This window comes from Mugil cephalus, chromosome 14 (genome assembly GCF_022458985.1).
Source record: "Mugil cephalus isolate CIBA_MC_2020 chromosome 14, CIBA_Mcephalus_1.1, whole genome shotgun sequence".
In the NCBI taxonomy this organism is placed as follows: Eukaryota; Metazoa; Chordata; class Actinopteri; order Mugiliformes; family Mugilidae; genus Mugil; species Mugil cephalus.
Genome location: NC_061783.1, coordinates 11056360 through 11083942, shown reverse-complemented (window position 1 = coordinate 11083942; position 27583 = coordinate 11056360). Strand labels below are relative to the sequence as shown.

Below are 27583 nucleotides of genomic sequence, written 5' to 3'. Positions count from 1 at the left end.
CTCACTCCTAGTATCCAAACAGTAATATACCCGCCATCACAGTCACGTCGTAGCGTTGGCTTGCAGTGGAGTCGGACAGAGTCACCCCCTTCCTTCCATTCAGCTTACTCAGTGAAAATGAGATCACTTCACTGTGTTGACTCACTTCTTTTTCCATAATTGAAGGAAATGGGCTGCTTTTTTTTCCCACCAACACACGCTTGACTGAGCCTTATGATGATATGTTATGTTGTGTTATGTTGTGAATACTGCACATGTGGTTGCGTTGCAGTATGCTCACGGCATTGATGCAGTATGAGATCAATAATGAGATGCATGAGCGTTGTGATTTTCACATCAGCCCTATCTCCTGTTCTCTCTTTTCCCTCGTCCATGTGTGTCATTCTCTTCGCTGTCTCTAAGCCCTTTACTATCACCGGGCTTCTCACTCAGCTCCTCCGCCATCCACCTACATTGTCTGTGTGGGGTCCAAATCTCTTCCCTTACTGCTCCTTCTCCAGCTGGGTGCTCCCACGGCGCACCAAATGTCTCTCTTGAATATTGAATAAACTGTAGGACCACTTCCGTGCTCCCTGATCAACAGCCCCACTGCTACGTTGCTAAGCTATTACACCGCATGGGGTCCTGGGGTTCTGGCAGGATGGATGGGCTTTCTATGTGTTGTAGGTGACGATAGAGATAATAGGCAGGTTTTATATCTCGCTGAAGTTACTTCAAAGAACCTCTCCGGGGTGTGGTATTATGGGGTTGAGAGGCTTGACACTTGATGGATTATATGCATGTAAAATTCATTGCGGTGCTTCATGGCGTTGTTCCTCAGAAAGTATCAACTGTGGTATGCAAGGAATAAATGGAAGTCACTTCCTTTGGGAAATCAATAATCCGATTTGATTGTCGAATAGTGTCGGCCGTTCATTACTGTATGTGTGACCTTTCTGTTAATTATGAATTATTGACAAACTAACTGTACAGTAAAGCTGAATTTGATCAATAGCTATGCCCGGCCATTTGCTGAAAGATTAAAAGCTTGTTTTAAGACATTATTTGTAACTGCAACCATTTGGAAGAATGATTCAACTAGAATATATTGATCGTTACAGATTACAAACGCACGGACTAGTCAGTGCTGTGCTGGTATAAAGGCAGAAACCGATCGATGCGAGGTGAGCTGATATTTACCCACATTTCATATTTTTTTATCTGCCTTCTCTGTGATAGCCACTTCATTATTCAAAGGCCAACCACACAATAAGCTTCAACAGATCCTATTGCGAGGCAGTCCCGCAAGGACCAATCAATGCCATTAGATCTGCCAATGTGATTACACACACTCTCGAATCTGCCTTGCTTCTCCTGCTTGTGCGAGGAAAGGCCGCAAGGTTTGCTGACTGTAATTTATGCGCCGCTGATTACCAATCTTATGCCAAATCAGGCAGGTGTATTGCAGGAGATACAAAGAGGCATTTGCAGTGGATGTTGGTAATGAGGGTTTAAAGAACTATATCTAGCTCATTAGCTGCGGCATTCTCCTGCTGATGTGTTATACCTTGGTCCGACTCACGACGTCCTGCATGGAATACTAAGCACCGACAAAGCAACCGATTTACGAAGCCAATTTTGAACCACAGTTACGTCTTGGTTGTGGTGATGGGCGTTAATCCGTCAAACCGGTCTATTCAGCATATTTGCCCTGATTGAAATATAATGTTCACTTCCAAGATCCCTTAACTGGTCCTTTCATTGCACCGTGAAGTTGCCAATTGCTGTCAGGAGTTAAACGTCTCAACAACTTGCGAGGTTGGTTGCCATAAAATTTGCCACCGACATTTGTATTAGCATGTCACTATGAGCCACGATCCCCTGACTTTACAGCTAGTTTCACCATAATAGCAACATCTTTCATTTGTCCCCAAGCCATGCCTTTAGCACACGGCGGCGGCTGTAAATTAACAGGACCCAGGGCCGGGGGACAGCGCAATTGTTAATGTGAACATAAAACACGAAAATCTACTGTTAGAACGGACAGGAGAAACTAACTGAACAGACCTCGGACATCAAGCACCGGAGCAACTAATGAATCAAATAAGACCGTCGTTAGCTCCTCCAAGACCAGGATTATATTCAACACGCATTTAATGAGCTTTACAGGTGACACAAACGATGAGCCTCATCGTTGGCGGTATTGTCAGGTCAGCTCCAGAATCTGCACCATGAATAGCGTCATGATAGTTGCAGAAACATAAAAAAAAAACTGCTGGTGACTGGCAAGTTTGAAAAGCCATGGAACGGGATACACAAAACCTTATTCACTCGAGTATTATCTGGTGAATCAGCAGTAAACATCTCCTCTTGCTCTTTTGCTCCCTCTCTCTGTCTCTCTTTGCGGCTTGTTTTCTATTCTGGGCATCTTCCTCTAAATTTTTCATTTGTGCATGAACATAAAGCTGGCCCGAATGTACCTTGAATCAGCTCAGAATGAGAAGCAGCAAATCTTTTGTATTCTCTTCAAAATGGATTGTGATAAGCGGCTGTGTGTGAGGAATGTCTAAAAGGATCGCCCCGGCGATGGTATCAGTGAACCACCTCAAGTCTTTGAGAAAACGTTAGGTCTCAGAGGGGCCAGACGGATCCTCAGTTGCATTACTGAGGGCTTCAGTGGTGACCTTGTGGCGAGATGAGAGGGAGAAGGTGCCCAGAGCCCACTGCCACAGTTCTAATTACCACTGGCAATGAAGCTTAGTGCAGCTGATGTGAGCTCTCAGAAAGAGATGTGGTTAGTGTGTGAATGCCTGTGCCTTAACCTGTGCTTGATCTGGGCGTGCATGCACTTTGCATGTGTAAATGTGTAACTACTAAAGTAGAGCTCTCCAACAAAATCGTCCTATTTTATCTTACATAAGCTCTAGAATGTGTAAAATCATCAGACTATTTTCGGCGTTTCCTGCTGTTCAGACTAAGATAAAGACTATTCTGTTCCTTAAATAATACATTGGATCTCTCTCTCATCTTGACTGTCCTACATAAAACGGTGCTGTTGGACTGACCTGTAGAGTTTTGCTTCTTTGCGATGGCAGTAAAACGTAAAAAATATAACCTTTATATGTACCTTAAGTATTCCATGTCATGATTCATGTCTGATTCATTGCTGATGGAAGATAAGGATTGGACTTCTTTCCAACATGAAAACAGACAGGCAATTTTATCTAATGCCATTTCTTCCATACTTTTTTCCCATTATATTCCCAGTCCATCTCTACTGACAGTGAAGTGACCAATGATTTGAAGTGTGATTAATGACACATAATGTTGTCAAGGCCTTAATCAAACACATTGAATGGTCTCATATTCATTAAGGAGATATTTCATCTTCTTTGAAGTGGAGTTGTAAGAGGTACTTATCTGTAGTTGGTATAGATGTTGGTCAACTCCAAGTTTCGAGAAGGAGACGTAATGATCTGCACAGAAGACAAACAATCAACTGGTCCTAATTATCTATACTGTGTTCAAAGACACCAGACTACAAACTGTAATTTTACCTTGAGGAAAGTGGGCCAACGCTTGCTTGGTTAGTTAATTGTTGTTAGTTTGTTAAATGGTAACATGTTAGTCTGGATTTGAACAAACTTGTTGAAATGTCACAGTCACACAGTGGTAGATCAGTAGCTCAGCTCAGCTCAGTTGGTTTACCTCATACAACACCACTTCAAAGAAACTACCCCGACCACCTCACGAAGGAAAGTAGAAATAGATAACTTACAGAGCATTTAGCATCGGCTGAAAACCCTAGTATGTTCTTTGCTGTGTTTTTAAGGGAAGAAAAACACAATATTTATTCTGACAGAACAGACATTAGAGACATTTTTTGTTAAACTCATTGATTTTGTGTTCATTTAAAGCATTGTCGATGACCTTTACCTGACCTCATAAAGTGAGAAATAGCTCAGGGGTCACTTGCTTTTGACCCTGTGAAATACACCATTTATGTAATTTGCCCCAGAGAAAAGAGAAAACTCAATGGATGCCCAGCAGCACCAACGCAATGTGTGTTAATCGGTCAATCCTGTGGTTCTCAGGGGGTTTCCAATTCAGCGCAGTGTTGTAAACAGATGAGACAAATAAAAAGGTTTAAAGTAAGTAAAACGACAAGACCGTTGAGATTGTTCTGACCAAGACTGTCTCTCACCGCTGCAGTTGTGCGCACCCGGTTTGAAAACATTACTAGCTCGTATTAGGAATCCACAGAAGCATCTCCCAGTGTGGGTGTACCAAACAGCCTTAGCTAAATGGAGATTAAGGCAATGCTGGAAAGACCCCTTGAAGCCCTCTAAGACTGGTGGGTGATTTTGGATTTAGCAGTGGTAACAAGATAAAGGCCTTTCTTCCTATTTAATTGATGGGTGTAATCCATGTGTTGTTTTAAGAACCTGTCTCGCTGATTCACAAACTCCCTTGGGTCTGGGCAGGAAGTGGTGGTTTATTGTGCGAAATGGATGGTTTCCCACTGGTTGGATGAAAGATTTGTATTCAGGAAATATTTAGGATGTGCACCTTTCGGAATGAATTTTGCTAGTTTGGACTGTCTATCTTAGCACTAATGAAGCTACTGAATCAAGAGATGTGTGTTGGTGCCGAAAATAGACTTTCTATGGCCTTTGATCTGCCCACAGAATATAGTAACTGTACTATAAATGGGTATAATATTCTTTAATGGGAAAATTTGGAAACTGGATTCCTTCATTTTATCTGCATTTCAGAAGCATCAAATAGCCATAACGCTGTCTAATACTATCAACTTCAACTGTGCTTTTTATGGCTGTCATGCAATGACTTTGAATGCCCCTTGATCCCTTGGTAACTCTCACGTTTTTGTCATTCTAAGTCAATTAATTGCCTTTTAACCTTCTAAAGTACATTTTGAGTGGTGCTAAGATTCCAGCAAGTGCGCAGTCATAACAGCGGCAACGTGATTAGTGAATCCTGAAGATGTCTGGAAGAGGATGAAGGCTTAATGAGAAGATCATGTTCATCCCGAAGTTAGGAGGTGCTTGAACTCCTCGAAGCTTTAGCTACACTTTTAGGAAATCTACTGGCACACCTCTTGGTCTCAGCCAGTATTATAATATCCTCATGTTGATCGCTATCATGAATCGCAAGTTCTGCTTAATCTCTACAAAGTATGTAATTAACCCTGCACTGATTCATATCGCTCATTAAATTAACACAGATAGGACACTGAAAGTAGAGCGCGGTGTCTTATTATCTCAGCTCGGCTGCTGGTGACTAAAAATCCGACACCTTTTTGCTCTCGAAGCCACACTTGTTTACAAATGTTTTCGTAGAAATATATGCGGAGCAGCGAGTAAATGCTCGTGCCCCTTCTTTAAATATAAGAAAATAACACCAAATGATGTAATTCTACGGATTTACTTGTAAGATGTTGCCAGTTAGTTATTTTTAAGTCATTCAGATCTAATGTGACATTTAACAATGGAGCTGCGTGGTTGCACTCTGGCTCTTACTACATTGCACAGACTTGCGATTTCTAATCTCAATGCAGAAATTAATTACTGCTATTTTTGACTCTGGGGGGGAAACGCATGATCTATTGTTGAAAATGTGCTCCAAAGTGGAAGAAAGAGAGCACAGCTTGATTAGCAGGGAAATGACAAAAGAAAGGTGGGATGGAGTGGAGATGAGGACAGCTGTGAGGGTTGTGTTGTTGAGCAGTGTTCGCGTTTTAGGCAGAGACGAGGCTTTGTACTGTGACGGAGGGATAAAAAAAAAAAAAATGTGTTGACATTCTCATCATGTCCCATCTACATGCTTTCATAAAATTAATTACTCAATAAATCTCTCGTCTTTTTTTTTTTTTTTTTTTTTGGACAAGGCCAACACCAGCTTAAGTTACACAATCAAACTTTAACAACTGTGGTGAGTTCAGTGAGGGTTTGCGCTTGTTTGCTACATCACATTTTCACTTCATTAGATTATTGACACTCTGGGAAAAAAAACTTCAAAGTTTCCCTTTTCAAGTCTAATTCACTCTCTCCTTTGCGAAAATGAATCGATTTACCGGAGATGTGCTCCAAATTTGCTTAGGTTGCAGTGGCTAAGCTGAATAATATGTGTCTGTAAAATGGCAATTAGTGTTTTAGGTCCAGCATATTTGTTCTCAATTAGGTGTGTTTGCGAAAGTGTTTGTGAGCGCGTGTGTGTGTGTGTGTGTGCGTCTGTCTAGAGCTGGAAACAAAGTGCTTACATTTGAAGAATGGAAATGAAGACGGAGATGAAACTAACTGCTGGGCTTCTTTTTCTCTCTTATCTTCAAAACGTTCACAAACACAAAGAAACGGATGATCTATGTTTGTACTCTTGTGTACACACACACACACACACACACACGCACACACAAACACAGTCACAGTATGAAGTCAGCTTGAAAGGTCATGCACACCAAGGGTCATCAATTCCACCCAATATTTGCAGATCTATTTACAGTGACTCTTTGAAGGTGCTATTTTGCTGACATTTGGAGTAATTTGAAAGAGTTGATTTGTTCACACACTTTGACTATCAATGAGTGTACATACACCGATCAGCCACAACATTAAAACCGCTGGACTCAATGCTACTTAGACATGTACCACCCACCTAGACCAGACCAGACGACCCCATCGCATAGAAGTGCTTGAAATGTGGCTCTAAATGTCAGTTTCCTTGGGGTTTGGTCAACTTGAAATCATAGTAAAACCATTCATGCAGATCATACACCGATCAGCCACAATATTAAAACCACTGACAAGCGAAGTGAATAACATTGATCATCTTGTGAGTGTACAAAGTTCTGCTGGGAAGCAGCTAACCCTAACCCTAAAACATGAGAAACGGCACAAGGTGTTGACCTGGTCTCCAAATTCACTAGATCCCCAAACTGATCAAGTATCTGTGGGATCAAGTATCCCCTCAACCCATAGGACCCAGTAACAACCACAAGACACCCTCAGAAGGCCCCCGTCCATTCTCTGATGAGTCACAACGTTTGGAAGCACAAGAGAAACCTACACACTGTGTGTGTGCAGGTGGTTTAATCTCTAAAAGGCCAGATCTCCACCAACTAAAGCTACAACTTTTTATGACCGACATAAAGACTCATTGCTCACTGTATGTCTTCCTCTTTTTTTCTTTTCTTCTTTTATTACAGCTGTCCTTTGCAGCGACTACCCCAGTTCTGGCAGACAAGAAGAAATACCCTAACTTCTTCCGCACCGTCCCATCGGACAACGCCGTGAACCCGGCAGTCGTGAAGTTCCTCAACTACTACAACTGGAGCCGTGTGGGGACCCTCACACAGGATGTTCAGAGGTTCTCAGAGGTGAGTTCCAGTTGTTTGAACATTGGTTGAAAATCTGAGGATGTGTACTGGGACGCTGCAACCTAGAGTTCACACACAGGTGGTCCGTGCCTTTCTTGAGCTACTCTGAAAGAAAGCAGTATAAATATATCGATGCGTACATCAATAAAGAACCAGGGGTCGTGTGAGTGGTGGAAGGAAAAACCTCCATGGACGATTGATTCATAAATAGATTCTTCTGTTTCAGTTTAATGATGTTGTTTATGCTTTCTGTCAACCGGTTCATCAAATGAATTCATACTCACTTGGTCAAACAGATCCATCATTTAAATCAGAGACAATAATAAAAACAATATAACAGCATTAAAAATTTTACGGAACTTAAATGAAAAGTGAGAATCGAAAGAAATCTGAATCGTTCCTATAGTTTTTCATGGGGGTTAAAAACTAGTCCATGAGTATAAACGTGCAGTAGAGGAGTTAAACTTCTTCATAACAGCAGCTTTTACAGGTGTTTACACGCTGCACTGACGTCGTTAAAGTCGGTGTCATCGCCTCTTCGCTGGAGACATGTTAGGCCGGTGTGTCGCTATCATAAAACAGTCAATATGTCCTCAGTCAGGCGGCTTTTTAATTTATGCAAATGCAGAGGCTGAGAGTAGTAACAGTGCTGAACACTGATTGACATTTTTTACAATTATCATTCAGACGATGCCAACATGAGTGGGCAGCAATTTGGTTCAACGTATCCTCCACTAGTTGACAGAGATACATTCCCATGAAACTCCGCTCTGGAAGAGATGTGGAAATTAAACATTTTGAAGCTAAGGGAAATGTTTTCAAGAAGATAATCTATTCGCTTTTGTGTCGGAGGAACAGACGGGAGCAGGCGTTGGAGTGCAGCTTTTGTAATAGAAAACAGTGTTTACATACAGCCAAGTCAGATCACGTTGAATCGGAAGGAGAAAGGCAACAGTATATCCTTTAACAGCTGACTGTACAGCTGGTGCAATGACTGTCTCAGGGTAATGAATGCAAATATAGTAAAGAAAGGGTCTGGGAAGTTGTAAATGAAGTTCAGGTGAACAGGTAGTTGGAACTGAATTTAAAGATTTTCATTAAACACTGACAGTATATGGATCAACTTTATTAGACCAATTCATTTTGGCTCTGGGTCTTCATCAAAAACACATTGAAAATAACATTTCAAATTATGTATGAAGGTAAAAGTAAAATAACAACAACAAAAATCAGCACAGCCATTTATAAATTTAAGCTAATGGGCCAAAGAAGTCAGCTTGGGATAAATATTGGCCCAAAGCCACGTGATCACGTGCCTAACCCACTTTTGCAGGTGTCTCATTGTCTCGGCCTAAAAAAGTTGCTCCACATACGAGTGCAAGCCTTTCCCCTCCTCCTCCTCCTCCTCCTCCTCCTCCTCGCTCCTTGGAAGTAGGTGAAGTTGCTTCGGAAATTCTGATTCTTCTCCTACGAATGTTGAAAACACAAACGCTAACAAGTCTCTACCCCTCTGCGCTCATGGATACGCGAGACAGCTGTGCTGTCATGAGGTAGAACTTTTTGGAATTTATTCTAAAGTGACGAGCCAACTTTGACTTCCTCTCCACGCCTTTGGCTTTTGCGACTGGCTATTTTCATTTTATAGCACATATTTGCAGCGCTGTTTTTTTTTTTTTTTTTTTATGTGTGAAACCGAGGTCAACGCTATGACTGTCTCCCGGAGAGATTGTCTGAAAAAGTGGAACATTATCCCCATTCTGAAATGTTATTGCGACCCGTCTGCAGCATTATGGCGGCCATTCACTTCCAGTGTAGTCCATTCCTCACGCATTAAATGCGTTTGATTGCCTCTCTTAAGAGCTAGTGCTGAGACTAGCACCGAAAATAGTGATATATGGTGAGAGTGTGTCGAAAATCTGCCCCGGATTCTGTTTATAAAGAGACCCGCTGCTCCGGCCCACAGTCAAAAGTGAGAGTGGCACGAACTGTGTGAGATTTAGATGCCTCTTATGTTTACTGCTTTCCATCTGTTCTTAGGTTCACTGTCCAGCCTACACTGCTACAACTGTGAAAAGTAATTTAGAAAGATAAAGACAATTATTTGTGTTGACTCAGTATTGGAACTTAAATATATCTTAAAGCTGGAGGATATATTATGGAAGTTGTGTCAAGCGTTTCTAAAAGGAGACATAGACGAAAGGACATTCGGATGGTACCAAAGATTCATGTCACGTTACACCAAAATGGATGCTAACAAGTGTGACAGACATATTCCCATAAGCCTACCAATTTGCCACGCTTTGGGATGACGGCACACACGTCTCCTGAGCAACATGCGGTTAAAAAGAGCCACGGCAGAGGCACTGAGGACATTTGAGAAACGTATTGTGTGCCGTCGCCTCCAGGCCCCTGTTGAAAACAATCTGCTCAGCGGCGAAGGGGTGCGAGGTGGAGGTGGAGGTGGAGGTGGAGGTGGAGGTGGAGGAAAAGGTGGGGGGTGTGTAGAAGAACTCTCGCCGCAAATCTCAGAGAGACCAAATCCCTTTATCGCTCCCGTCCTGAAAGCACCAAAGGGGCTTAGGACGCGGGGGGAAGACAGGCGGCCCGATTCAATCAACCTGCCACGAGATTGGCCTCTAATCCTGATTTACAAATATGCAAGCGTCGCTCCCATACTTCGCGTTTCACACAATCCTCTGTCAAGTTCAGAACGCGCTGCGTTTCGGTTCATCGGGAAATCACAGCGGCGTGAAACAACATCTTAAAATAGATGTGAAGCAGGAACTTGAATATTGTAGTTTACGGAAATGTGATTTATTGTTACATACAAACCGATCTCACTACATCTATTGTGGTATTTATATTCTTTCTATATTATCAGAGTTTATGTGATTTGTAAATGATCTAATTATACAGTGTGTACTTAAAATACACTGTTCTTTTTAATCTTAATTTTGCTGATACACAAACAGACAGAATCAGGCTGATGAACTTGTCAATTGGGTCAGGAGAGTGTGATCATTCAGCATTAAATTAACTGCTGCCATCAAACGAAAGCCCCATGCTCGTGGTAATGACATGGGGAATCCTGCACAAAACACATGAACTCGGACCTAACTGAAGTTTTCCCTCTTACAGCCTTGTAAATACCACAAGAAGGGGCCAATGATGTGGACTTTTCTTGTGAACACAGCGAATGTGGCCCCATTTGGAGGCAGCATATTCTGAGCACGTGTTCTGTCTTTGCAAGTCGTGCTAAGATGAATGAAATCCTGCGGAGGCCTGCAACTTTTATTGAGCACTGAGAAAAAAAACAATGTTTGTTCTTGTTGTAGGAAGAAAACATGACTAATTTATAATAATTACAGTAACTCCTTATTCGGAGGCTTTCAAAAACAAGCAAGAAAATACGAATATGGAAGAATAAAAGCATCATTATTAAGTTGCGTCATTTATTGGATTTAAAATACCCCTGATACTGCACACATTAATGCTACTTATACTGTACGTATGATTGTGTGTAAACACGTAAGAACTTTGATCTGCATAATGCTATTTGCATTGTTGTAATTCCCACCACCTCTACATCTGTCTTATTCTCTCTGTGCCACACTCTCTCCTCTCCTCTCCACTGATCTGCAACGCAATTTCCCAGGGAGACTGCTCACAAGGTTAATGTTATGTAACGCTTGTTAAGGATTCAGGCGGTGGCATGCACATCACACGCACACACATACAGTACGGCGTCCCCGGGGACTGTAACCTGTAAGCTAAAGCCAGCTCGTCACTTCTATTTTTAAACCCCACACACACACACACATCGCGTTTATGGACGGACATTGATGTTCCATTAATGCAGGGGGTGGGGGTTTCATTGTAGTGAGAGATGAGTAAAGGTATTTGCGAGTGTTATCCACACTTCACACGCTCACGTACACACACGCAGAGCAATCAACATTATCGAGATTGCCAGACAAACAGGGCTCACCCAGGAACAGAGCTGCAATCATCAGCCATTGGGATGACAGGGCTGACTGAGAACAGGATTAAGACCCTGTCCTCTGCCTGGCACCCTCTGAGCGTTTATACACCATGATCACTGGTAAAACTAGTGAAAGTTACGGCCTCAGCACACGTTCAGTTACATCACGTCTTTCCTGCCCTTTCAAAGACGCCTTGGTCACAATCTGAAATGAACTAAGCTGTTTTCTTGTTTGCGGATTTTGCAGTTCATCTTTAGCAACCAAGGGCTGTTCATTGTAAATGATCAGAGGTGACTCTGGAGTGTATTGGGGCATAATTTTCCAGTTAACCATTAATTAACATAACAGGATAATGTATTGTCCAAATGAGCTTAAAACTCTAGAAATGGAAGTCACCACATGCATTATTGTAACAATAACCAATGGTGACTGATACTGCTTTTTTTTTTAGCTACTAGTTTATTCATTTTTCATGTCAGTATTCTAGCAAAGCTAACACGTCGACTGGCGCCAGTCAGTACGGTTACATGCACATACAGTTACAGGCAAATTATTATTAATTATTATATTAATTCAGCTTTAACTGGACAACTTAAGTGCATGTAAACACGGTACTCCGACTAAAATCTGAGTTCTCCTTATCCGATTAAGACCCCCATATAATGCGACATACAAAAACATCCAAAAAAGCCGGTCATAGAAGAAGAAGGTAAACATAGCTGGTAGAAGAACCACCTGAGGGATAGTGCCATCTTCTCTGCACCATAACTAGCGTGCACATTACGTACAAGATACAAAAAAGCTGTACTATTATCCATCTGGTTGTTGTTTGAAATTCCAGTCTGCTGCATGAATGAATTGTTTTTTGTATGATGGAACAGGTCAGCCAGAAAGGGGGCCGTGTTAACATGGTATTAACCCGCTGACAAGACACATATCGCCACCTAGTGTGGAGGAGGAGGACAGGTTCCTGTCAGTTATTTGATTTTCTCCATTGCATGAAAACTGGGACTGCAGTCAGAAAGTCAGATTTCGAGAATAGCTTTATTAAGCTGTGCATGTGAACGCACTGAGTGACTGACGTAACTAATAAATAAAACAATAGAATGTGATGCTAGGGGAAGTTATTTTCTCTCTCCCCCATAGTTAAGGCTAGATTAGCAGCATTCATACATACAGTATATTTAGTATTATTAATTATCATATCTACTTAACTTACAACCAACTTACCCTTTTTTTTCTTGGCTTTTTATTTTAAGTGGTTGTCATACTTAACTATCTTAAAGAGTCATGCGCATGTCAGGTCTTCTGCTGTCGCTAAAAACCCAGCACATCGCAGCTGCTGTAGTTTAAAGCTTCTTAGCCTATAGGGGGTTCCCTTAGTGGCCTGTGGCACCAGACACTTGCTTTGACTGTTGACAAGCTGTGCATAGAATAGCTTTACAATGGCCTTGTTATTGTTTGTGCCATTGTACAGGACATGTAAAGCCACAAGAGGAAGCCATTTGTGCAACCATTTGTCACGCTAGTTTGTATAAGCACTGGACTGCCATTATAGTTAACTGTGGGATTAGCATGGCAATTTGCAGGGCGATGTAGTGAACACTGTAAGAGACAGATGTGTGCAAGGACCCATCATGTTGCTACATGTGAGCGACCCAAATTGTCTGGAAACGTACGCCTTTCATTCTTTTTTTGTCTCTGCTCTAAATCTACCAGTGGACACACAAATTAAATACACTACTGAAGTGTCCATAAACAGTGTTCACAAAGCTCTGACAGCTGGACGGATAAGAAGCACCTGCTAACACTTAAACCAAAAAGCTTCCCAGTGCGAATGTGCTTGGAAAGTACGTATGAATGACCAGAGACTAAAAGGCCTGAAGGCTGTGATGTGATGTGATATCACACAGGTCAATGTCAGGGGGGCTCCGTGTTAACTGAAGCTCAGTAGATGAGTGATCCTTTAGCATAACGACACTAAATCTACCATACATTAGATGCAAACCAAGGAAGTCCACATTTGTGGCTCAACGTGATCTACATCTAGGAGGAGTTTTGACCAAGTATTATATTCAGCTACGTCTAAGTGGCAGTAAACGCCGCACTGTTGCAATCTCTAAGATTTCAGCCCCGGCTGATGTGGTGACAGCTGTATTTACCCAGCAGTGACACCAAATGTGGTTTAGTTGTGGGGGTCAGCCTAACAAACTCTTGTCATTTTAATAAAGACGTCAGCAGTGGTTGGTCTTTTCTTATCATTCTGTGAGTAACTGATGAGCGTGCAGCCTCTCCTGCAGCTCTTCATCTAACAGCTCACTGTGGCTGCTCCATCTTGTTCCGTTACTCCCTGAAAAATCCACTTAGACAAAAGATAGATTGAACTAAGCCAGGTGTGAAACCAGGTGTATGTTTTTAAATAGATTTCTCTCTATGCCACTGTTCCGGTTGCATTCATCAGAACTGGAGTCAGCATGCACAAGCGTAAATGTGGCCGTCATCATATGTGTCACTGTGTTTGCAGATAAAAACCAGTATACAAAAACGTATGAATATTGTGTTAGTGTGCTTTCTAAACTAGTCTAAACATTGAAGCTCCTTTTGTCAGTCATGAGTGGGTGTGTTCTAGCATGCTTGTGTGTATGTGTGTATGTGTGTACATGCACACATGCGCCAGACCGCGGTAGGATTATTCCTTTTCTGTATTTGCAGCTGGGGATTCCCAGGCTGCCCCAAACAATGGTGGATGTTTTTTGTTATGCAGGAAAGCTGCTCACTTTTCCCCCTCCTACCGGCTTTCAATCCATCTGTCCCCTCCGTCTCTAACTCATTCCAGCAGAGCACAGATGCATTTCTCCTTTTCCATCTCAGTAGAAGAAACACGAAGTCAAACCGGTTAACATCTCTTTTCGACAGGGGTTTTCATTCCTATAGGTGAAAAGGCTTTGTCAGTATTTGCGTTCATCTCTGTTTGTGACTGTCTTTGGTTGTACTGCACACATGTCCCACTACTGCATGTCTTGTCTGTGTTTGATTGTTTCCTGTTACTCCACCAACCTGTGTGTCTCTCCAGCACACATTTACGAACACGGAGCTCACCAGCCAAACCTCTCTCGTCCAGGCTAGTTTCCTTTTAGCGCTGCAGCAGTCATGCCTTTTAGCTCCGTGCTTAAATCACCGGGACGCCGTGCCTTGTCCACCGGACCACCAGGACGATTGTTACTCAAGAGCAAAACCTGGTTGTATTGATCCACTCTGGCCTCCCTGTTGTTTCAGCTCAGCGAGCAGTACATCGGAGGGAATGTTTGTACACGAGTGAGTGATGTACAGAGTGATTTGGAGCTCCCTCCGGGGTACGAGAGGAGGAGCTGATTATGATGGCAGACATTTAGACAGGCATGAGGGAAATAAAGTTGAGGTTGTTAGGACTCATTGATTTTGTTAAAGCGGCAATCTCAGCTGACTACGCAAAATGACTAATTTTAACAGCAGTATCAATAGTAACTAGAACAGTGTTGTTTTTTTTATGTCCTCACTGCCCTTAGATGTGCTTGAGCAGCTACAAACAATTGCAATCATACTCTCACTATAAGAAATCCTTTGAAACACAGAAGCTTTGAGTTTTTGAATTGAGAGAGGTCTCGGTCAATTCAGTTAATGAATAAAACGGTATCAATATACCTTTAGAAACACAAACCACTCCCACAAGGAGCCACTTCTCTGCTGTTCATTTCACTATTTTCTGCAATTTAATTTTTGATGTGAGGGGAGGGGCCTCTGTGGATCTAGTTAATTTGGGGGCCAGGTCAACACCTTGTGCTGTTTTTCATGTTGTTTGAGTTAGGGTTGAACCTAGGTTTAAGGTTAGGGTTAAGGTTAGAGTTAGGGTTAGTATTAGCTGCTGCCATCAAAGAGTCTAATTGCTAAGAGGTCTGGTTTTGGTGGATGCTACATATCCAAGTAACATCCGCACAAATGCCAGATCCTGAAGTTTCCCAGCAGAACATTGTATTTTCACAAGATGGTCAATGTTATTCACTTCACGTCAGTGTTTTAATGTTGTGGCTGATTGGTGTATGACCCATATGAATGGTTTTACCATGTCAAGTTGATTGAACCCCAAGGAAACTGACATTTAGAGCCACATTTCAGGCAAATATTTCGAGTATCACTGTAAGGAGCAGTGTGTGTACATACGAGAAGCCATTCAGAACGCACACATACATTATGAGTATAAATTACAAGACAGACAAATATAGGGCAGACACATTGTGCCTTCATCTGCTAGCTGTTACAGTATATGTTGTCGCTGCCAATTGGCCTTGGCATGCACATTTGAGAAGCTCTGTGATTTCTCAGCATGCCCCTAATGTCATGCTCAGGGGTGGGGGTGGAGAGGCTGATGGCTGCGGGGCATGGCCAGAGGACATTTGTAAAATTTAGCCAAACAGAGAGTATGAGAAAATCCACAGACCTTTGTTTTTTATTTTTAAGACGGACTTCTTAAACACGGGTGTGACTGAATATCAGTGACGGCTGCCGTCTGGCTTCCCCTAATGCAACGGAGCCATCATTATTGTTTATGTTTACACATGTGGTTTTCTTGTTAGAACAAGATGTCTGCTGTGAAAAAGTCACTTTCAAATTGTTTCGAGGATGGAAGCGGGAGGGGACGAATCGCAGCACGTGTGTTTGTGAGGTTTGTGGAAAAGAGTGAAAGGCGGCATGATAAACCACCTAAATCTGGCCATCCCAGCGGGGTACCTGCTCCATTCTCCTTCTTTGATCGCGTTACCCCCCCGTTCCACTGAATCAATACATCAAAGCAGACATACAGCTGCTGCAGATCCAGCTACACCACCACACATATGTCTTCTCTTTTAGCGGGAAGATAACTAGCTGAAATAATTTAAAGCAGTACATTTGTTCACAAGTGCACACCGGATATATTGTGAAAACTGTAACCTCTGAAGGATGAAGATTGCAATGTCTTTAGCAACTGTGTGTTAAAAGTCAAACTGCTTTTCTTTCTCCCTATGAAGAAAAGGATCAACATGTTCAGACCTTTTGAGAACGATATCTGGCTAATTCTGTTGCCTAATAATACTACGTACAAAATACCAAATGTACATGGTCTGCATACAAATGTAAAGGTCCGAAGACTGGAAGTGAAATGTTTCTGAAAAATGTACAAATATACTAGTATTTTTATCTTCTTTAATGTGTTTTTTTTTTTTTTTTTAAATGATAATCACCCATTTTAGATTTGCTTTTTATTGTGACATGGAGCCAATCCAGGATGGTTTTCTCTGTTATGGACATTAACACTTCCTTCGTACAAGTAGGCACTATAAATGTGGTCAAAATGCCACAAGTCATCAGCTTAAATCACCAGCTCTGTGTTTTGTAACTTGCCATCAAAGCCAATGAGTTGGTTAATAAGTAAAAAAAAGAACAAACAGTGACTTACACAGATGCCACTATATGATCGTTCATTCAGTTTGGTTAAATTATTAACAGTACTCGTGTATTTCTCTCTTTTCTTCTACTCCCTCCCCTGTCCCGCTCTCCCAGGTGAGGAATGATCTAACTAATGAGCTGGAGAAAGCTGACATTAACATCGCAGATACAGAAAGTTTCTCCAACGATCCCTGTGTCAATGTCAAAAAGCTCAAGGTAAGTGATCCAGTGGGCCCCTGACGATCGGCACTAAATGAAACACCTGCTTTAACGTGTACATTACAACTCCCAGGTACGACTGCTCCTGCTGGTTTTAGTGTTTGTGTACAAGTCGGTGCCGTCTAATCCTGGATGATGAATATTTTATCCAACGCATATCTCCCTCTGTGACAGGGCAGAGCCAGTGGCTGGTGGAGCTCTAATGAGCAGACTGCAATGACTGGGAGGTCTCTGCGCTGACCTCTAATTCGCCTGGCGCTATAATGGAAGCTTTATGGGCATTTAAGGACACACTGCACGTACAAACATGCACTAGTGCGCGATTTATTCTTTTCTCATCTCTCCTGTTCTTCAAATTGAAATGAGACAACCAGATTAGCCCAGTAATGTAGTCAGCGGTTGCGTATTAGGTCTGCACATTTTAACATTTCTGGTGCTTAGAGGGAAGAATGCATGAAATGATCTATAGATGTTGAGAGAGAAAATGGGAGGAGGAGGAAGAACAGAGAGCGGGAAGTAGCATGACGATAAGCTGTCTTTCCTAAAATATACGTGCTACCCTGCGCGTTGAGGGCTGACATTTTAAGCTGACACCACCCTTCCTTGATCACGTCTAAATATGCAAATCACGACGTCGCCTCAGAAGTCTTTTGGATGGTGTAGGCGGGGGGCCTCTGACACCCTAATGGTCTGTTTCCAGCTCCTCATTCAAGCTGTCTCCCTGACAGCTACGTAATATGATGAGGTAGAGGGTGACACAGATTTCTTTCTTTTTTCTTTTTTTTTTTGGTACAGTGTGTGCAGTTGTGCATGTGGAAGTGCTGGTGAGGCGGGGCTGAGGGATAAGGGGGCCGCGGCGTCACGGCGTGTTCCACAAATAGAGCACTCACTTGTGCCGTATTCCAGCTGAAATATTCAAAAAGCCGTCTGCCGTCGCCTCTGTGGGATCATCGCCGCCGCCCCCCGCATGTTTCTGCTGCTTCCTCTTGTTCTCTGGCTGAAAACAAACTCAAGCTTACACACACACACACACACACACACACACACACACACACACACATCTACCCTAACTAACTTGAGCAACTCTTCTTTTGTGACTGAGGGGAGCTTGCTTTCAAAAGCATGAAAAATCTAAATTAAGAGCAAAAACACTTCATTATTTATTATCTATTCAGAACTCTTGTCCTTCAAGTGTGACACATCAAGGGATGGTTTGTCTCCTTTCCCACCATACTTTTTGCTGGTTATTGCATGGCAGAGGCTCCTCCGTACGTGTGCGCTGTCAAATATGTAATAACATATAACATCAAGCACGTCGCAAACAATTCTCAAGATTTAACGTGCTGTATTCGGTGCTTTCAGACATATGAGTTTTATAGAGGGTGTGCGCTGACGGCACTGCCGCCCGCAGCCTCGTCGCCCTGAGTGGCAAAACATACTGAAATGTATCAGTAAGTACAGCGACAGCAGGAAAAATGTCGATTATCACATCAAATTAAGGACAAATGGACTCGACAATGATCCATACGAACGAGTATGGATTTTGAAAAGCGGACTAACCTCAGTTTCAGTTAGTTTTAGGTCTTTTCATTATGACAAATGTTGCTAAATGTAGGAGTGATCGCAGATATTCCCTTTATTATTTTATTGTTATTTATTGTTGGAACTGAAATAGTCACTGTCACTTTTTGCCGCTCAGTGACTTCGCTGGCTGTGACGTCACGTGCACACCCTCTATTCGGGTCCTTGTAACTGTTAGAGGGAGTTCAGGGGAACCTTTTCCTTGGTCAAAAAGAACCTTGAGTGCACAATGACTGGCCCAGAGCCAATGTATGTTAGCTGTTACGCTTCAAAATTGAAGAAAACATGGAGGAATGGACTGACAGTGAAAGGTTTACTGTTATATATGCAGTATACGCAAAATTGTTGTGTGCCGTTGTATCAACAGCTCAACAGTGGCCTTGAAAATGAAGCAAAACATAGAGAAATAAGCCAGAAATAAAGTTATCATCACCCATATGCTATTTTACTGCATATTGCTATATGTCTCACTGAACTAAGTGACTTTCCTGGCAGTTTTTTATGTCACTTCCCTACATTCATATTGCAAATACAAACAGAAAAACTGACCTTGAAGGTGTGTAGTTATCCCAGTGGAGCCCCCCCACCCCTCCCCAGAGGGTACTTATCTTCAGAAACTCCACAGAACTGCTTGGTCCGAAAGCACCTATTGTCTTGTGGGCCTACAGTATAGACACAGAGGAGCAGCACAAGATAAATGGTTTACTCTGAAAATATCATTATAAGTTTGCCCATTCCGTAAGGTCTTTTATTGGTGCTGATGAAACTGATGAAGCACCTCTGCTGGTTCAAATCCCCAAATAGCAGGGAGCTGCAGCGAGAGCCTCACACTGCGGGCACCGAACACTCACACCCAGCTCAAAACGCTGACCCGTTACGTATCCCAGATCTGACGCTGCGACAAGACTCCTGGTCCGTGCTCGCCGCCTTTCTGAACGCGCTAACTGTTCATTTCAGTTGGAAAGTAATGTGAAAATTGTGCTCGTAACTGTGATTCAGTTCAGGAGCAATTAGCGACTGGATGCACACACACACACATGCGCAGAGATCCGTCCAGCGATAGTATGTGTTTGATCATGTCTGCGCGCTGCACACTCGCTGCTCGGTAATCATCACAAACAGATGGGGAGATGGTTTTAGTAGGTAGAAGCAACACATCGCCCAGTCGACAAATCACACACCCCGCAAGCTCATAAAAGACCTTCATTAGCACGGCGCTTATGTGTGCGTGTGCGTTGTGTGTGTCCCTAATAAGCCTTAAAAGTGCGTGATTGGGCTTATGAGCTACAATATTTCTCAAATCATTATCACATATAAATCACCATTATAAAGTTACCCGCAACCCTGCCACTGATTAAGTAGTCAAGGCTGATAACACAACCCTCTTTGAGAACAATTATTGTTGCTGGTTACATAAAAGCACGAGCAATGAGGGTAATTTGGGGCCCTGCAGTGCCCGAGTCCATCTGCAACACACTCAGTCATGCCCTTGCCCACAACTACACAGTCTTTTCATGTTGTTGCCAGGCAGGCTAGAATTTATAGTGAGGCTGTGGCCCTTGGCCATCGCTGGAGTCATTTGGGTTAAGTGCCTTTCCTTCAGGGAAGAGCAGTGTTATTGAGTAGCCGCTGGCATATCTCACACACTAATACGCGCACAATAGAGCGAGAGTGCACCCCAGAAAAGTTCAGAGTTGTTACCTGCCCTGCTTGCACATCTACACACATACACATTGTGGCTGTGCCAAGGAAGTGGAACGGCTCTGTACAAAAGACCCCTTAAATGTCCCAGCATGCTCTCTGGCTCTGAAGAGAAACCACCAGAGAAGGCTGTAGGCCTGTATATCTATCTATCTATCTATCTATCTATCTATCTATCTATCTATCTATCTATCTATCTATCTATCTATCTATGATCAGGGGATACATGTATATGATACTGGGACTGTCTGATGGGCGACTAAATGAACTGTATTTGTAACGGTGCCTCATTATCCATCACGCCAGGATACCATACACATTCCCCGAAATTACAGGTGGTCACTTTATTGTTTTTTTTCTTGTCCTTTCTTTGTTTGTTTTTGTTTGAAAGATCCATTTGATTCCTGCCCTTTGTTAAGGTTTTAACGGTTACGACTGTTGTAATGTAAAGCGTTTTCACACATTCAATACCGGATGGACGTGAACGTTTCAGAGCTGCATGCAGCACTCAGAGTGGTTGCCATTGCAAAAACACAGTCAATATTAAGTATGTTTTCCTGAAGAATGAGAATCCAATTACGGAGCTAAACAGTAGGTCTTTTATTGAGTAACGTTGAGTAACATAATGATTCAGGTCAGTCTTCAGTTTTCCTTTGTGCTGTCTAGAGAAGACTGAGCTGTGTTTTGTTACTCCGTCTCTGTCTGGCATGTCTGTCTGCACCATCAGTTTTGAATTATGACAGACCTTTGTCAGTGTATCACATCCGTGCCCATTGAACAGATGTCCATTAATCAAACCTGTGTCAGTATTGTTAGATTAGATTTGGGACAATTTCGTTGTGTTGTGTCTCTGTGGTGAGAATTCATATCCAGTTATTCATACAAATGCGTCCTCTCCAGTCTGATTGGCGAGCAATTCTGCTCTCAGACGGGGTCTCTATTGTAATGGATGTATTCACTCATGAGATAGACGCCGAGTATCAATGAACATCTGCATTTGTTCACCGTGGCTGTGTGTGTGGCAGGATCGCACGCAAACGCAGATTTTTCCGAAAGTAAAGACCATGCCACGCATGCTTTGGAACGTTAAAACTTGAAAGTCACAAGGTCGCAATAAAAAGCTAGCACAGATATAATAACACCCTGAGGTGACGAGCAACACAATCCCATAATTATGCAGCTTTATGCCATGCTCAGTGGACACTGCACCGTACCATATATTTTACCAGCGTTTTCTGAAATGCCATTTAAGTGAACACGTCTTTATGTTTTTCAGGACAACGACGTGAGAATTATCATCGGTCAGTTTGACGAGAACCTGGCCTCCAAAGTCTTCTGCTGTGTAAGTCCTCAGTTTTTCCTCATGCAGTTCATATTATATCACCGACTTTACGATTTGAGATATAGCAAGAATTCTACAATCACAACACACGACTGACACAAACGGCAAAGACAGCAGCTAGCATTAGTAGAGAGCAGCATCGTACTGTATCTCCTGCTGTTTCCTCAGCTTCCGTTTGTTTTTTTTTCTCTCCTTCCAGGCGTATAACCTGAACATGTATGGCAGTAAATACCAGTGGATTATCCCCGGCTGGTACCAGGGCAACTGGTGGGAACAGGCCAACACCACCAACTGCACCACGAAGAAGCTGCTCACAGCCATGGAGGGCTACATCAGTGTGGACTTTGAGCCGCTCAGCGCTCGGCAGATCAAGGGCATCTCTGGCAGGGTGAGTGACACCTACCGTTCTCCAGAAAGGGCTCATTGGTCGAGGTGACTTGAAGAGTGTAGAAAGAGATGCTAACGAAAAACTCAGAGCTGGTTAGGAATGGTGGTGCCGAGGTTTCTACAAGGCTCGTCGTTTATTACGGAACAATAAAACACTCAGCCTTACTATACGTAGGTTGTGAAGCTTTTGTCTTGAACAACAGAAAGACCGCATATCCAACTGACATGTCCAATTTTGATTGTTACACACATTAGACTTCGCATACAAATGACAACAAATGTCCACCTTAAAGACAACAGTGCTTTACTGAGGTCTGTAGTTCTGCAACCAGATGTGAACACACCGTTTTGACAGTGTAATTTCACTCTACTAAACTACTAAACTAAATCTCCGAAAGTTTTTAATTTTTTGTATGTATGATTGCAACACTGCTGTGGCTACATCATGGAGTTTTCCTGTGTATGTATGTGCATGAGCATTTACTGAAAGTGTTCCTTTAATTGTGTTCAGAACATTTTATGGAGGCACATTGTTTAGAGAAGATATCCGAGATGTACGTTTTTAAACTGGAGAGCTCAGCCTAAATTAATCATAGAGACATTTCCCTTTTCAAGACAGGACTATTTCCATTTACTTTTTGTCTCAAACTGTGCGGAAAATAAATCTTTTTTTTTTTTTGTGGGTGAAGAACAACTCTAATGACTCTGGCATAACATAATAGCGTAATCTCCTCTCTCCCTCACTTGTCTTTCAGACTCCTAAGGAGTACGAGAGGGAGTACAGCCGGGAGCTTCAGCAGAAAGGTGTGGAGGCGAGCAAGTTTCACGGCTTTGCCTATGACGGGATCTGGGTCATCGCCAAAACCTTGACTCGGGTGATGGAGCTGCTGCGGATAAAGCAGCGGCAAAACGTCTATCACAACTTCACTGTGGATGACCGCGAAGTGGGAAAAATGGTGCTGGATGTCATGAATGAGACTAACTTCTATGGAGTTACGGTGGGTTATAGAGCTATACTATACTATAAAAAGCTATACCAGGCAACACACAAGTATAGTTTTCTTTTTCTTCGCTCACTTTCATACTGTATATGGAGCTACCCGAGCACCTGCTGTCCCCTTAGATCCTAGCAGGCAAATATTAATGAGACAAATAAAGTGCAGGAATAGAGACATACATAATCAAACTGAAGAAGTGTCTTTTTAAGGTGCAGTAATTCAAACAGCCTGAACAGCACATGAAAGCACAAATCACTGCCATGTAATACTAGACGTCTGTTGGTTATCCTTTCTGGTCTCTAAATGAAGCCTAAAGTGATGTCATTTGGTGCTACAGATTCACTCCATCGCTTTCAGGATTGATCCTGGTGGCTATGCTAACTACAACAAGCCGTGTGTGTACTGTACCCCTGTGCGTACGTGTATGTGTGTGTGTGTGTGTGTGTGTGTGTGTGTGTGTGTCTTACTTCCCGTTGAGCTGTAAGAGGATAGCGCCTGTTCCCTTGAAAGGCCGCTCTGTTATTAGAGGATGCCACACAGCTCCCAGCCTAGGCAGCCTGTGGGCCTGCTGGACGATACTCTCGTTATATCATGTTCATAACCGGCTTTCAAAATAAATGGCCTGAACTGCAGCTGAGGATAACAAAGGAAGGAGGCCGTGAAAATAATGGATTTTGTGTGAAGGTTGTAAATTCCTGCTCCAATTTGAATGTAGCTGCCTTCGAATTAAACCAGAGAGTCCGCACATTAGCTCCAATTTGGTCCTGCTACGTTGGGTCCTGCGACGTCCCTCAGCACAGACCGACTCACGCCTGCTGATCAGGAGCGGCCTGGCGTCGAGCTTTCCCTCGGAGACTCGCGGGGGCAAAGCGACGCAACACTATTGATGGTCACGTAACATTTCAATCACTCTTTATTCCAGGCACACAAAAGACGGCAAAGCCCCGTGTGCGCTGGCCGTAAATCTTACTCTCCCCTTTCACAAGCGCATTGATTCATATTGATCCTAAAAGTGTAGCCGTCGCCCACGGAACATGGTCTCGAACCTTTTACTTAAGTAGATATAGCAATGCACTTTGTGTCTACGGTTTGTTTCGCAAGTTTAGCAACATGCAGTAAATTGTGAGTACCCTCAAATTTAAGTTGCTGTCCTCGTTTCTGGTGAGTGCACAATCAGCTGATGTCAAAATTAACACAACAGTTCCACATGGAAGTTTGCTAACTAACTATGTCAATGCAAATTAAATTAAATGATGTGTGTGCTCCATTTTGAGCCCTTTTGTGTTTTCTCTGAAGGATGTAAAGTACATTTACAAGTGAAGTACTTAAGTGGTATTTGTTGTTACAGTTTAAAGAGTGAGCACAGCACTGGTCTGCAAATAATTTTGAAACAGAATTAGTTACCGTCTGAATTGTCAGCATAGCTACACTAAATCAACTGAACACGGAATATTGTTTATTTAATAAGGATTTTACAACACCAGTCTTCAGATTAAAAATCCGAGCGAGAATATTCTGCGAATGGTAAACAATGTTTGATAGTGGCACTGCAAAATAATTAAATGCATCTTTGTACTGAGAGATTTAACATCTGTTGAATATTATTTGTGCTCTTTCTCCGAGATTACATGAAATGAGATCAAAACATTCCCTGTATGTGGCACACACTTAGCACATAGAAATGTCCGCCCACGCACAATAACAAATTAGGGAGGCAATTTCCTTCCCGACGCCGCGCGCGCATCTTTTCATGCTATTTTCAAATTCAGATTTCAAAAGCAGCCGTTGCGCAACTTCCTCGGCTTGTTTGTGGACTGCAGGAACCACTGAAGTGGTTCCTGCAGTCCCTGCAGCTAGAGCCTCGTGACACTTCTCATGTCACAGTTTTGTACAGTGTGTTTGCTGTGTACACTCACGTCTCGCAGGACCGAACCGCGTCCGTCCTGTGCTGATCTCGGTGCTGCTGCTGATTCGGTAGCAGCGGCAGCAGCAGCAGAGTGATCACTGAGGGCTCCGCGGTATCGATCCGGCTGCTGTCAAGGCCACAGAGAAGAAGGCTGACATTAGCTTGAAGAGACTTCCAGGGCACGGAGAGTGCAGATAACTGCTAGGACCACAGAACGATGTACGCTGGAATTCACATGGGAGGGCTGCGAAGGAAGAAATGCAGCAGATTGTGATTGGAGAATGACAAGTGTGTGGGTTTAGGTTTGATTTTTGTTTTTTTTCTATCTGCGGTCAGTGGTCGTTGTGTTGGTATCAGTGTCTTTCTAGGTAACAGTGAGTAGCGCAGCCTCCCTTTTCTTCTTTTAATGTGTGTGTATATGTGTGCATCGCAGTCACATCGGCAGCCACAGCTCTCCCACCAAAAACCCCGAAAACCCAGCAGGTGTCACACTGGCAGCCCGCAGACTGACATCTCATTTGACCCCGTGACTCTTGTCACTGCCAGCGTTCTCACCTCCTCAGACATCGCGATACCTGGTTCCTCAGAGGGACACTATCGCTCTTACACACACACACACACAGACATACACCCACATGCCGAGACACAGTGATTGCTCCGTCAGTCACAACTGTGAGGCAGGACTGAACATCCTGTGAATGCTAGAACACCCTCACCTGTCTGGGTCCGTGCATGAGGCTCTGAGCTAGGTTCTGAGTTTAACTCAGATTCTTAGAGTACGTATCTCTACATGTGTTTGATATACTTTGGGTTTTCTGCAAACCGCGTATATGACTGTTAGATAAAAACTGCCAAAAAAAAACTGTTAAAATAACCGCATACCATTTCGGTTAGGTTTGTAATAGCTCCACTTTTGCTGATTTAAATGCCAATTATGGCGGTGGTGCTAACGCAGAGCCGGAGCACGTATAGCGCGCAGCTGCTCTAGAAACCCAGATACACACACTCATTATGAGCTTAAGTCAAGTTCGCCTTACTCCTAACCAACACTGACACTGTTTACACACCACCGTTATCTAAATGTTATTCCTAATGAGCTGAGGTATAGGGGTGCACTGTAACGTCCTGTTTACACTCCACGTGTAATTACATAGCATGGCGAGCGAAAGGGCCGCGCGACGAGGGGAACTTGTTAACGTCGAGTCGGATCGACACCGTGGTGCAAAGTTTGCATTAGAAGACGTGTTGTACCGTCGCCATGCTAAAAGCACGACCGGAGGATGTGTCCCCTCGGAGACGCTCGCATAGGCTTAACGCGACGACATGGCAAGTGCGTACACGTCGACATGCGTGCATACGCGCAAACATCAAAGACGCCACACAAAGAGTGGGATTCAAACAGAGGGGCGGGACTGAGCTCTGCAACTTCAAAGCTCGCCATCTTTTGAGGCAAAATTGGCTCCACAGACCCCCCACCACCCGGTTTCCCCTCGGCTGTCTTTTTATCACCCAGTGCTAATCTATCTATCTATCTATCTATCTATCTATCTATCTATCTATCTGCTAATACGTAAACCCACTTAAATGTGTAATTAAGGAGCTCAGCAAGCAGATGGTGGTTTGAATTAATTGAACAGCACTGGTAGATGTAGAGAGCACAGAGTAGGAAGGAGACTATACAACAAGAGAGGAGGGCAAAAAATAGAAAACACGAGAGAAGGCAAAGTGACAGAAGCCCAATAATTTGAATACGTGTTTGAGATATTGCCAAAATTTGGCAGAGCTTTTATCTACCTTGCGCGCCTTTGGCTTGAAACTGTTGCCGTGGAGCTCAAATCAGACACGTTCCATTGTTCTTTTTTTGTCGTGTTAAGACAGTCTTTTTTAAACCGGTGAACGCACCTTTCCCCGAGAGGCAAAACGTACGAGCTCAGTAACACCGACTGACCACTTCACACTTTCTCACGGCCAAACATTTTAAAATTGCTTTTTAAACACTGTCTGAGCTCACATTTGCACCGGGGCTGAGTGAGGTAACGCATTTAAATCAAGCCGCTTTGCCGACCTGATGTTGTTCCAAGGATATTAGCAAATGAATTGGCCCAAGGATCATTTTGTTTACGCCTATAAACAGATCAATTTCGGCCACTTCTAATCAAACAGGATGCAGTGTGCGGGAGCCCTTTTCCTGCCAAAGCTCCGGTATCAGGAAAGCAATATGTGCATAAATTTAGTTGAACTAAGCTTTTTTTTTCTGACTGAATTCACTTTAAAGCTTAGGCTGCATCTTTGGGAGCAGTTTCAACAGCTTGAAGTTAACATGCATATTATATGGGTTTACAGTGTATGTTAAATATACTTTTTGTTTGTGCTCTTTTCCAGGGCCAGGTCATGTTTCGCAATGGAGAGAGGATGGGCACAATAAAATTCAACCAGTTCCAAAGTAAGTGTGAGACTAATGTGACTCGGCTCTCGATATTAACCTCTTTTGATTTTCTCTTCATGTTTTGTAGTCCTCCGAGGGCCTCTGCTTGCATTGTTTACACGCCTTAATCTCTCTCAATCTATTTTGAGTGGAAAGCATCGATTGCAAACATCAAGAACTATGTATTGATGGACCTTTTGCACTTCACT

The 27583-nt window shown here is 43.0% G+C and overlaps 1 protein-coding gene across 1 annotated transcript in view; it reads left to right on the top strand.

The window, feature by feature from the left end:
• The window catches only part of gabbr2 (gamma-aminobutyric acid (GABA) B receptor, 2), a 170911-nt gene that overhangs the window by 80501 nt on the left and 62827 nt on the right, over positions 1–27583 (top strand). Inside the window, exons 3-8 of the mRNA XM_047605430.1 lie at positions 7202–7372; positions 16930–17031; positions 21593–21658; positions 21858–22046; positions 22801–23043; positions 27332–27392. Coding sequence (XP_047461386.1) covers positions 7202–7372; positions 16930–17031; positions 21593–21658; positions 21858–22046; positions 22801–23043; positions 27332–27392 — 832 coding nt within the window. The remainder of the gene's footprint in view (positions 1–7201; positions 7373–16929; positions 17032–21592; positions 21659–21857; positions 22047–22800; positions 23044–27331; positions 27393–27583) is intronic.